Source organism: Meriones unguiculatus, chromosome 16 (genome assembly GCF_030254825.1).
Source record: "Meriones unguiculatus strain TT.TT164.6M chromosome 16, Bangor_MerUng_6.1, whole genome shotgun sequence".
Lineage (NCBI taxonomy): Eukaryota > Metazoa > Chordata > Mammalia > Rodentia > Muridae > Meriones > Meriones unguiculatus.
Window position 1 is genome coordinate 60,594,169 of NC_083363.1, and position 12,742 is coordinate 60,606,910.

Below are 12,742 nucleotides of genomic sequence, written 5' to 3' on the forward strand. Positions count from 1 at the left end.
CACACAAAGAGGAAAGAAATAAGAGACAGAATGGCAGAGAGAGACAGGCACTAGGGGTAGATTTTAAATGACCCCCAAAGTTCATGGGCAGACATCAGGTCCAATGCAGCAGTGTTCAGAGATGGGGCCCTTGGGAGGTAATTGCATTATGACGGCTCAGACCACACCAACGGATCAATGCTCTTTTAGCTTCCGGAAGGGCTATCTCCGTGTGTGTCTCTCCTCAGTCCTCCCCTGCCCCTCTCTGCCATTGAGGGACATCTGGGTTGTTTCCAGATTCTGGCTATTATGAATAAAGCTGCTACTAACATGGTTGAGCAAATGTCCTTGAGCATATTTTGGAAATATGCCTAGAAGTGGTATAGTTGGATCTTGAGGAAATGCTATTCCTAATTTTCTGAGAAAGTGCCAGGTTGATTTCCAAAGTGGTTGTACAAGTTTACATTCCCACCAGCAATGGAGGAGTGTTCCCTTTTCCCCACATCTTCTCCAGCATGTGTTGTCACTTGAGTTTTTAATCTTGGCCATTCTGATGGGTGTCAGGTGAAATCTCAGGGTCATTTTGATTTGCATTTCCCTGATGACTAAGGATGTTGAGCATTCCGAGAAGAGCAACAGAGCCAAAATATCTGAGCACAGGGATCTTTTCTGAGACTGATACTCCAACCAAGGACCATGAATGGAGATAACCTAGAACCCCTGCACAGATGTAGCCCATGGCAGCTCAGTCTTCAAGTGGGTTCCCTAAGGGGAACAGGGGCTATCTCTCACATGAACTAAGTGGCAGGCTTTCTAATCACCTTCCCCTGAGGGAAGAACAACCTTACCAGGCCACAGAGGAAGAAGACTATGAAAGACAGTCCTGATGAGACCTGATAGGCTAGGGTCAGATGGAAGGTTAGGAGGACCTCCCCTCTCTGTAGACTTGGGGAGGGGTATGGGAAGAGAAGAGGAAGGAAGGGTGGAATTGGGAGGGGATTAGGGAGTGGGCTACAGCTGGGATACAAAGTGAATAAACTGTAATAAATAAAAAATAAATTTAATAAAATAAAGATTGCAAAAGCAGAATCAGGTAGCTTCTCTATGTAGGTGACAAAACTCTCCGGTGGTTCAGGTTGAGGGTTATTAGTGAATGTCAGTCTAATAATAGGGCAAGTGCTGAAACATTCTGTCTATGGAGAACCATCTCGTTTAAAGCGGGAATACACCTTTGCATTACATGGAGACGAAGGGCACGCGGATTTTATTCCTCTTTGCTAGGAATGGAAGCTGTTGGCTTACTGATATCATAGGCACATACCTATATATACACGAAGCTTTTAAAAGGCATCTGGATTTTTCTGTTTACTACTTCTCCCCCCTGTAGAATAATTATCCACAACTTGAATAGAAAAATTGCTCACTCATGTGAAATGCTTACTCGTCACTTAGTCCTGGTTGGCTGGCTTCTGTGGACACCGATGAATAAGCAAGTCAAGATGGGTACAGAGAGACTGGTTTTCCTGACTCTCATCCAAAACCCTAGGAAGATGCCTTCGGCCGAGACAGGCGGACCACGCCATGCCGGAGAGCCGTTTCTCCCACGGCAGGGGGAGACCTACTTTCCCTAACAGAACAGCAGCTCTCAGCCCACAGCTGGTCTCTGTTCCTTTCAGAGCATGATTTGGGGTAGCTGGGATCCATTCCGGCTCGTTCAGAGCAAGATTTGGAATGGTTGCTCTTTCTAGGGCTGCTCCAGCGGGGACGAGAACACAGTAACGTGATACAAATGACACCGCCCGTCACCCCTGACAAAGCCCTGCCGGCGCGGGCAGCCTTTTGCCAGAGGTTGCCCTCCGCGCAGGGAAGCTTTCTGCTATTTTCTTTTAAGTTTTTCAAAACTTCCACCCACACAGCTCAGAGGTTTTTAGCAATCGGTCTGTAAACTTGGCTCTCTTTCTATTTCTACCTTCCCTCAAGCACAGAAATTCTAACCCCACAGAGGCTGGTCCTGATCTCAAACGGCAGTGTTTTCCAACTGTCATCCTTAGTGCTTTCAACAAGCTCTTACAGCCACTTCGTCAAAGTGACGGTGCAGAGGGGCCAGGATTTGACAGGAGCCAGACGAGGGAGAGCAGCGCCCCCTGGAGGCAGATGGGGCCATGCAGCTGGCTGGGCGCCTCCTACCACCCACAGGTTGTAAGGAAACAGGTATGAGGTCCTCAACCACTTTTTTTCTAAAGCTGCATGACGTCCATATTTGTCTTGGGGGTTGTAAGTATCTAATGCCTATGGAATAACAGAATTAGAAAACGTATTGCTGAAAACTTAATTATACTTATATCTCAAGTTTTCAAGATACGGTCATCACTTACTTTGTTGTTGTTGTTGTTCTTCAAATACTTTTTTTCATGCTTGTGTGTATTTTGCCTGCAGGTGTATGTGTGTGCAGTGCCCGTGGAGGCCAACAGAGGGTGTCTAAGCATCTGCATTCCAGATGGTTTCCAGCTGCCATGTGGGTGCTGGGAATCTAACCCGAGTCTTTGCAAGAGCAGCCAGGGCTCTTAACTGCTGAGCCATCTCTCCAGCCCCATTTTTTATTGGTTTTTTAAAAAGCACACAAAGCAATGGGCTTCTCTCTAGCACAAGATTCCGTTTTTACCCCAGTTCCTAAAGAACCGATCGTGCCATTTGCCTACATCTAACGCTTTCGTTTTATCCTCTGTGTAATATCGTTGCTGCTTCTGGTTTTGTGCATTGTCGGCTCCCTCAAAGTCCTAACACTCATTTTTCTTTCCACTCAAAGTGGGGTTAGGGTGTAGCCCGGCGGTAAACTGCTTGGCTGGCATATGTTAGCCCTGGGTTCAGTCCTCTGCACTGCACACAGAAGAAGCACCTGTGACCCAGCAACTAGCCTAACATGACAACCTCACACCCACAGATCTCTATATGATATTAGGTTATCATGTCATGCTGCTGGGTCACTGAATACATGCACCATCCTTATATCAACAATAGGTTATCGTTGCACAGAGTGGTAAAGAGCCTGGGGTGTGTCCGTCTTGGAGCTTTTGGTGGCAAGCAGAACTTGCAAGTGAAGAGATCCAATATTTTGCCGGATCTGGGCAGAGTGCTGGAGGAGCATTGTGCCTTCTCCCGACCACGCATAAAGATAGCTCCCAACTCAGGATATTTTGACTCAAGCCTTTTTTTGCTTTCTAATGGTGTGAAATCAATATGAATTCAGTGAAAATTGTGCTCTGGATTTTAATCCTTTCCTCTAGACTGGCAACATTGGATGCTGAGCAGCAGCAGTGAGCGGCCAGCTAGCCAACCAGTCACAAGAGCAGACAACCGATGCTCCAGCGGGCTGTGTTCCTAAGGTACCACGCCCAAGGGGGAAGGTACTCCGTGTGTTTCTGACTCAGGGTACTGTTTGGCTTCCAATGATCTGTCAGGAAATTACCCTTACACGCTGAGGCCCACCTGAGTGGCAAAATCTGAGCACAGAGAAAGGCATTTGAGGCTTGGTTATTAAGCAAAAGACACCAGAATATGAAGGGTTTCAACATTCTTAGCCTATCGAGAGCGCAAGGGAAGAGAAAATTCGTGGAGACAGAGCATGATGTTGTTCTTCAACCAGGACGTGAGACGGGTGGGGGTGTGAACCATGGTCGTCTCTACAGAGCCCGTGATGATATTCTTGGTTGCTACCTTGACAACCAAGTACATCCAAATGAACTAAAACCCAAGCAGCCGAGTACATCAGTGAGGGACTTCTCTTAATTAAATCATTTGAAGTGGGAAGACCCACTTTTTTTCTCATTAATTTACTCATTCACTTTACATCCTGATCAAAGCCCCCTCCCTCCTCTCCTCCTGGTCCTACTCTCCCACTCTCTTCCTCCTCCCCTTCTTCTCTGAAGAGGGTTGGGGAGGGGGGCTGTGGTTGCTGGGAGTTGAACTCAGGACCCCGAGAAGAGCAAGCAGTGTTCTTAACCTCTGAGCCATCTCTCCAGCCCATGAGAAGAACCATCTTTAATCTGGACCACACCTTCTGCTGGCAGCCTCCACAAAGGACAAAAAAGGAGGAAGCTTGCTCTCTGCCTGCTTGTTCTTTCTGGCAAGTCCATTCCCTCAGTGGCATTAGAGCTTACTCCTGACCAAATCTTTTGATTAAATGATTCTGGCATAGACTGAAGATCAAATGAGGCACCTAGTCTTATTTACTGAACCACAGGACCTTTCATAACCACTGATGGACTAGCTGGACCACAGCTTGTAAGCCACTGCAGGGAATCCCCTTCACGGAGAACAGCAGGCAGAAGGCCGGCTGCAAAACACCTGGCAAGCATTAGCAAAACCGGGGCTCACAGGCAATTTGCAGATCGGGGCTGCTTCTCTGCAGCCGCAAAAGAACCAGCAGAGGCTGCCAACACCGGGTGGGCGGGGGTAGGGAGGGAGGAGCGGACCAAGGTCTGCTGGAGTCTTCTGGGCCCCTTCCAAAGCTTTAAGCTGAAGAGAAGGACTGAGTCAAAGGGACAGGTCCACCCTGCAGAGCTGGATGGGTGACTACTACCCCAGGGTCTCGAAGAAGGGTCTGCCGTTCCTTCCCCGTGAAGAATGCTTTCTGAGCCAGGAGACCCACCTCAGCTATGAAAGGCTGGCGAGAAGGCCAAGTCATGCGTGGGGGTGCAATGCTCCCTCCGTGCAGCAGTGTGGGGAGAGCAGCTACAGCCTGAATTGCGATGAACTTGGCAGTGGGTCAAGGGACACAGGGAAAGAACTGCCTCCTTGAATGAAGAGAAAGAGGAACGTGAGTTTGAAGACAAGAAGGGCATCCTGAGACCTTGGGAAAGGGTATCAGGCTGAGCCACTCTGGAGACGCTGGTTGTCTGGGACCAGGAGCCACGGTGTGTGGAGTTGTCCTGTTCCAGGTGTACTGTGGTAAAAATATTTACTAGTTCGGCAAAGAATGTTAGGGAAATGGCCAGAAGGCCAGAAAGGAGGGAAAGAGAAAAACCAAACCAATCCAGCCACAGTTTTGTTTGTGAGAGAAAATGCTGCTTTAATGAGGACTAGCTTGAAGAAGGCCTCAACTTCACACACATTATTACCTCAAAAACAGAGAAAGAGATTGCTGTTCAGCAACTCGGGCCTGAAGTGATCTTAAGAAGGCTCTGCTAAAACTTCACTAAACCCAACATCACAATTGTGGCAGCTAACAAGGAAGGGATGAGCCTCCTTCCGGTCCATAGCCCAATCCCTGGCCTCGGCCTGCAGCCCCCAAGAGTTACCTGTGGCCCTGGAGGCCCCTCCCTTGGGACTCACTGGTCAGATTTGGCACATAGTTTAAATTTTTTTTACTTTCACATTTACAAGTTCAGGAAGGCTTTATGAGAGAGCTGTGGCCTCTAGGAAAAGCTGCCACAGAAGATGTGTGTGCTAGGGCCTCAGTACTCGGGGAAACCGCCCTGTCATCGCTAGTAGCACTTGGCGGCTGGCTGGCAGCTGAGATGGCCGCCATGGCTTTCTTCTTGCTGGGGCTGGCCTCAGTGCCTAGGATGACGTGTTACCAGAGGCGGCCTCACCCGGGATTTTATTGCTGATGAATCTGATTATCCAACCTGTGGGTCTTTCAGTCCAGGATGGTGGCAAGATTAGAATCAGGGCTGCAGGATCCTACCTGTGGACGCGAAGGGCTACGGCAGTGTGTGATCAGCCTGGCTTCTGCAGTGAGGGCCTGGCCCTCCTACATGTTCCCAGGAGGAGCCTGGATCGCCCACTGGACATGCTCTGTGTTTTCTCCCCTCTCTGGACAGTGAGGTGCCTGGAGACGAGTGGAAAAGCCCCTGCTGCTCGCTCAGATTCGGCAGTCCAGGACAACAGCCGAGTCAAGCCAGGCACCTGAATTCCCTCCTTCCCCACCCCAAGTTCCAAGTCCCTAAGACGCTCCTTCAATGCCCGCACTTTCCAGAAGCAGCCGCTTGTAGGCTCAGACATCCTGAAAACATGAGCTAGCCTGGGTCATGGAAGGACAGCCCGCTCAAAGCGTTCCGTGCTTACCACCACCAAACGTCACAGGGCCTCAAGCTCAAAGAGCACGTGATCTGCCTCTGGGCCTACTGCTGTGCCCAGAAGGCAGAAAGAGGAATCAGGCCTGCGCCCCAGTTCCCCCTGCAGACATTCAGCCACTCTGTCTCTAGAAAGCTCTGGGACTGTACGTGGGCACCCGACCATAGCTGCTGATGGCCACATGACCGCGGGAGGACGCAGCACCTCACGCTGTGTCCTCTGCGTGGTCTGTCCACCAGTCTGCAAATGTTCAGTCTCTCCTAGCCTCTCCTGGGGGTGGTGGCCGGTGACCCCTAAAGATACCGGCTGGGGAGGGGAACCACCAAGGCATGAGCCATCCGAGCTAAGCAGATACTCGGAGCCCAACAGCCTCCAGCAGAACCACGGGGCACTGAAGCGTCACTTCTGCGCTTAGACCTCCACCGAGCCAGCCCCACCTAGCGGGACGAAGCGTCCGGTGCCTTAATTTAGCAGGAAGTCTGGCTTCTGGTACCCGAAGAGCCTGAAGTCCCCTTCAAAGCGAGCGTACAGGCGCCGGATGTCTCGTTTGCCGATGCCCAGGAAGTAGCGCTCCACCTTAGTTCTGTTGTACACGGTGATGCCCGGCGGGATGGCGGGGTAGGACACCAGGTGGTCTATGCCGGCCTCCTTCAGGATGTAGGGGGCGTCCTGCTCCAGGGTCTCGTGGTGTCCCACCACACTGTATCTGATCTCACAGGGCGCGCACAGCTCCACGTAGGTCACCCAGTGGATGATGTGGTCCCCAAACTGAAGGTCTAACCGCCTGCGGTTCGGGTCGCCCAGGTAGCGCACAAAATCCTCGAACTGGATCCCCCGCGTCTCCGTCCGGTTCTTCCGGTACTTCCTAATGATGCCGGGCGCGATCTCGTGCCGGTACCAGGGCTCGAAGCGCGGGTTGTGAACAAACTTGTCCTTAAAGGCCGAGATCAGTCTCTCGAAGGGGTCTCTTACAATAAAGAACTTGAAGTATGTTTTCAGCCTGAGAGAGAGGAAAGCGAGTTAAGAGACGAAACGGATGCCCGGGAGGTCCTGCTGAGAGGGCAGGGGAGGGAGGAACAGCAGGCTGCGCCCGGGGAAAGTGTGCGTCTCACACACGCGCATGCGTAGCGCACTGAACTTGGCTGTTGACCCAGTCTAGAGGCGAGGAGACGGAGACTTAGAACACTGAACTGCTCAGCGCCCTGCCACGCATCCCCTGGGGGCGATGAGGAACTTTTCAATCAGGGCTTCGTTTTATTTGGCTAATTCAAACCTTCAAAAACGTTTACAAGTTTTGTTCCTGGGCAGGAAATCACCAGGGCTAGGAGTGTGAGTCAGGATTAACGGAAGCCAGGGATTTATTTTATGGGCACAGCTTTAAGGATCAGACCCCCAAGTGCCAGTGGGAAGAAAAATCAAAGAAAAAAAAAGATGGGAAGAGGGAAGAGGAAGCCAGGCTGCATGCTTCAATAGGAAGGTACCCTGGACCTGGCAGGGAGGGGCAGCTGTTAATTCTGACCCCTTCAGTCCGGCTCTGTGAAGCCCCTTCACAGCTAGAATGGGAGAACTTCCCACTGCTGCTGACTCCCTCCGCCACAGTCAGGGGGCCAGTCTCCTGCGTGGCCCGGGAGGACATGCTCTTGCCTCTACCAGGGGGAAGTCCACGCAGAAGCAGGCTCGCTGTCCCGGGAAAGTGCGCAGCCCTTTCTTTATCATGGAGAAATGATCCTGTTTAGTAAGGAACCCATAAAAACATAACAAAACCAAAACACAGAGTGCTCCCTACTTCTGGCAATAATCTGGTGCAAACTTTAGTGGCCTTTGTGACAAGGCTGGGGGAGGTGTTCTGAAATTCCCAGGAGGGCTGAGGGTTGCAGCCTGTGCGCGCCAACACAGAACGGTTGACCCTGTGGTCCCCGGAGCCATGCGAACCACACAGCCAGGCTGGGGCTTTGCTGCAAGAACCCCGCCCGCCCTCTCCCCTCCCAGAAGCTGCCCTTACCGCTTCTGAATCCCTGTTTGGCTGAAGGAAGAGAGGCGGGGAAGGCCGTTTTTCTCGTGGTCATGGACCACGTTTTCCGGGATCTCGTCGATGGAGGAAAACGCTCCTGGGGGGACAAGAGGAGAAGGTGCATGGGCTGCCTCAATGTGACCCTGAGAGGTGCCGGTCTGTGTCACCGCAATCCCCCATCATCTCCACAGCACACCCGAGGAGCCCACTGTCTGTGTGTACGCCCCTAACAGCGGAAAGAGAATCTAACAGGAGACAGGAAGGTTCAGCTGGGAAGGGAAGGAAACTGAAGAAATGCACGCGGCCCTGGTACCGGGCCTACCGGGGCAGGTCTTGGTAAAGCCGACAGCGCCTGCTCTCCCGAGGTGGCAGGAGACGCCGACTCTCGTGACACACCCACAGCACCACCAGTTCTGTTTCTCATAGAACCCCACGGCAGCCCGCATGGCGAATGACCTGGCAAGCCCATGCCCGTAGATTAAATGAGTCCATACTGGTTTACAAATAAACAAGCTGACTTTTTCTACCAAACAAGGCAATAATTGGGATGATAAAAAGCTTTCTTGAAATAAGTTTAACTTTTACTCTCAGTAAGACATTTTGTGGATGTTGAGGTCAAGGAGGGTCCTTTGTCTTCAGTCTAAATGATCTGTAACTGATACGTGAAAACACAGCACACTATTCTAGCAGGCACCGGAAGTTTGCTGTGCTTCCCAGGGAGCTGCAGCAGTGAGGTGTTTGGACAGACACATTCCTCCTCCTCGCTCATCCCACCACTGTGAGCTTTGTGTTTCCCACGGCCACGCCCCTACGTGGGCCTTGCTGGTGTCAGTTTGACTGTAGCCTTGATCTCCCACTTGAAAAGGCAGCCTCTGGCGCACCATCCCGGAAGCAGAATAACTGCACACTGTGTGTGACGAGGTGGCCGCACCGACCTGTGCAGTATAAGGGGAAGGAAACAGCCACAGCGAACCTTCAGGAAGACCTGGGTCCTCTCAGGAGAAGCCACGGCCTCCTTTGGGGCCTCCCACCCCCTCCGGTCACAGTCGGGCCCCACGTACCGTTCAGGACGATGAGCACTTTCTTCCACTGGGTGTTGCCCACTTTGGGAGTCTGACAGAAAAGGATCTTGTGCTTGTCACAGACAAATATCCGGTCGAGGACAAACTTGGAGACCTCGGTGTGCGAGAGGTTCCGCAGAGCCTCCTCCTGGCAGGCGTTTCTGATGAGCTCCAGCCGCTGCAGATAAACTGGGGGCTGCTCAGGACGGCCGTCGGAAAGCATCTTTCCGGTAGGCTGTAAGGGAGCGGGACGGCCGTGAAGCAGGAGAGAGCCCTGGGGTGCCCTTCTGCTTCCTTCCCATTCCTAGAGTGACAACTAACGCGTCCTGCCGCTTCACGGGGCCCTTCCCAGCCCTCTCCGCAGCCTTGCTGAGTTCAAGACAGATAGGGGCAGGTGGCCAGAGAAACAGATGCGCCTGGCCTTGGCTCCTGTGATTTTCCCAGGAGGCTGATTTGACACATTGAACAGGTGAGAAAGCTGGGGCTCCAGGTGAAGGAAGAGGCAGGCTACGTTCCTCTGCTGGAAGGACGGCCCTGACACGCGCAGGCCTGGACTCCATCTGCAGGGCTCTGAAGATGAGCAGACGGTTCACTCCTTCGCTGCTGCACCCTGACTGGGCGTCACAGCCACGTGGTCTCATGGGGATACCCAAAAGCCTCAGGAGTAAAAGGAGTGGCACGAGAGAGCCTGTGTGCAAACGTGTGCACATGAGCCCTGTCACCGTATGCATGGGGAGGAGGGGCGCTGAAGAGGAGGAGCAGAGGGGAAATGGGCGGGACAGGGGGAGCTGGACCTGAGACACAGGGATTAGTGTTCAGTAACTTTTACTGATCACGACCTGTGTGTGTGTGTGTGTGTGTGTGTGTGTGTGTGTGTGTGTGTGTAGCATTTCAGTGTCTGACTCCGAAGTTACACGTTTTCTGACAGGCATCTGAAGTAGCAAGGGGCCACCACAGGGTAAGATCTATTTTCCTTGAAGCAGTATCTTCTCAAGTGTGTGTCGGGGGGTGGGGGTGGGGCAAGGCTAACCTCGAACCACTTTGCAAATAGCTCTCCTGCCCGTTTACTCTCCAGTCATGTATTTAAATATTTTCTATTAAAGACCCGGCCCCTGCGTCCTCTCAGAAGAGCTCTGCAGACCCAGCCTTTCTGAGGTGAGTGTCTTGCTGAGGAGAAACCACACAGCTGCCTGTGGCCCTGCTGGGGTGCTTCTGTCCTTACTGAGTTCTCATTTGCCATTTTCACACTGGGAACCTGGCAGGCCCTGCCCTTTGCCCTAGGCTAGTCCCGGACACCTCATCCTTTCCAGCCCAGCTGTGGTCTTCACCTTCCAGACCCAGCAGGAAAGCTGATAAAGTGGGGACCTTCCTGAGTGCACCCCTGTCCCTGGGCAGGGGACAGAGTATTTGTGTGAAAGTGGCCCTGCAGAGGAATTCACAGTACCCAGGCATTGAGGACTCCATGAAAGCTGGCGGCCTGGGCTGCGCCTGTCATCTGCCATGCCCCTGGGGGCCTGTCCCTTGCTCTGGATTCAACTGCTCATCCATGCCTTTTGAAGACTGGTCCCGTGTTCCCTGTCATCCTAGAGTTCCACTCTGGGTCAGAAATCTTTTCACATTCCCTGTTTCTTCCGAAGTCTATCCAACACACTCCACCCCAAGCCAAGGAAGCCAAAACTCGGGAAGGAAGTCAGCACAACCAACGCACAGCACCCATGACGAGGAACACAGCATAAAACATTCACCAAATCCAAATTAAAACCATGAGTGGGAGCACAGGCAGCAAAGGATCCACCTGAACAACCCAGAAGTGTGTCAGGTTTGAGATGGTTTTGGACTTTGGAATATTCCATCTACAAAACGAGAGATCTTAGGACTCAAGTCCAAACCTGAAATTCATTTACGTTTAATACAGACATGAAGGTAACTATGTGCAATTTTGGGGCCTTGTGCATGTGAGGCAGTACCTGTAGCACCGAGTGACAGCCCTGGCCATACAGAATATTTTACATAATCCAATGCATAGAACAAATCTTTGTGGTGTGTGAATTTCCACTGTGGCACCATGTTGGTATTCAAACAACCTCAGCTTGGGCAGTTTTTATATGTCAGGTTTTCAGATTAGGAATTCTCCACCTGTACCATAAGTCAAGCTGCAGTGACACCAGCGGGGCCTGTGAGAGCCACTGGGAGAAGCCGCTGTGAGAAGCCGCTGTGACAGGGCCACAGTGCAAAGTTCCCTGAGGAAAACATTATCAGTTGAAGGGACAGCCTTGTGCTCACCTTTATGTCCTCAGGAAGATGTTTCTCTCCTCTTAGCTTCCCCGAATCCGGCAGGGTCGTCAGGAACATGAACTCCTGTTTGGCACTATAACCTGGAGGACAGATTCACATATGTTCTCACAGAGTCCCAGACACAGAAAGCCATGGGACAGAATGCCGCCCCAGGAGACACTGCCCCACCCAGCCATGCCCCACTGGCCATTGGCAGAGGCAACCCAGCTTGGAGCTCAGTCTGTTTAAGAAAGAGAGACGGAGCAAGCGGACGTCAACTGACAGAAGGAGCCGTTAATCCTCATTTACACCGTTTAAAAAAAGAGCCCAAAATCGATGAAATTAAAAGAACAAACGGGACAAAACCTTTAGAAAACAACTCCGTCGAAGCTTAAAGCCCAGGCTTTGCAAAGGCCCGTTTGAAGAGCTGCGGGCGGGCAGGAATGGAGGACAAGCCTCACGCTCCACAGAGAGCGTGTTTGTAGGCAACGTAAGGAAGATAGCAGGTGAGGCAGGTAGGAAAACCAACGAGCCGATCTGCACAGGACAAAGGCATCTCACTGGAGACTCTCACCGCCTTCACACACAAACCGAAACCACTGAAGACGGCTACAGATCCAGCAGAAAACATGAGAAAGACAGCGACCACCCCCCACACTGCAAGTGGAGAAACCTGGTCATGTATGTACTCAATGCCCCGTTGTGGGACTGCCACTCTGGAAAAGGGTCTGGTAATTCTCATAAAAAAGAAAAAAGGAAAAAAAAAAGCAATATGGTAACAAGACCCAAAAATTGTTACCTAGAATTTAATCCAGAGAAAGAAACATAACAAAAACCCTTATGCAAATGTACACAACAGCTCCGTTTGTCATAACCTCAAACTGGAAACAGCCCACAGGCTCTTCAACAGGTTTGTTTTTTTTTTTTTTTTTTGTGGGGGGGAGGCTAACAAATGGGCACACCCACACAGAGGAATCCGACTGAGCAGTAACAATGGAAGGCTCACTGGTAACACTGAGCACACTGGGAGGGTGCTCTAGGGATTGAGGGACTCCCACAACCGGGTCACAGACTGCAAGGCGCTTTTGAAATGACACAGTTGCATAGAGGTGCAAGAGCTGAGGCTCAGGGTGTGTGTGTGTCAGCTGGGCATAGTGGCACATCTGTCTACAATCCCTGCACTCCAGAGGCCAAGACAGGGCGGACACAAGTTTATAACCAATCTGGGCTAGACAATGAAATTCAGATTTAGATTAAAAAAAAAAAAAGAAAGCCAAACCCAAAGCAAGAGACAACAAATCACCAGGGTTGACCCAACAGACCCTCAGGGTGACAGTATTCT

General features: G+C 51.5%; 1 protein-coding gene across 4 annotated transcripts in view; it reads right to left on the minus strand.

The window, feature by feature from the left end:
• Nucleotides 1–2,543: 2,543 nt before the first annotated feature.
• Chst10 (carbohydrate sulfotransferase 10) overlaps nucleotides 2,544–12,742 on the minus strand; it is a 28,513-nt gene continuing 18,314 nt past the window's right edge. For all 4 annotated transcript variants that reach the window (XM_021636018.2, XM_021636015.2, XM_021636017.2 and 1 more), the window contains 4 exons: nucleotides 11,410–11,501; nucleotides 9,127–9,361; nucleotides 8,057–8,162; nucleotides 2,544–7,054 (listed from right to left, as the gene is read on the minus strand). In XM_021636018.2, the coding sequence (XP_021491693.1) occupies nucleotides 6,517–7,054; nucleotides 8,057–8,162; nucleotides 9,127–9,361; nucleotides 11,410–11,501 (971 nt within the window). In that variant the 3' untranslated portion in view covers nucleotides 2,544–6,516. The remainder of the gene's footprint in view (nucleotides 7,055–8,056; nucleotides 8,163–9,126; nucleotides 9,362–11,409; nucleotides 11,502–12,742) is intronic.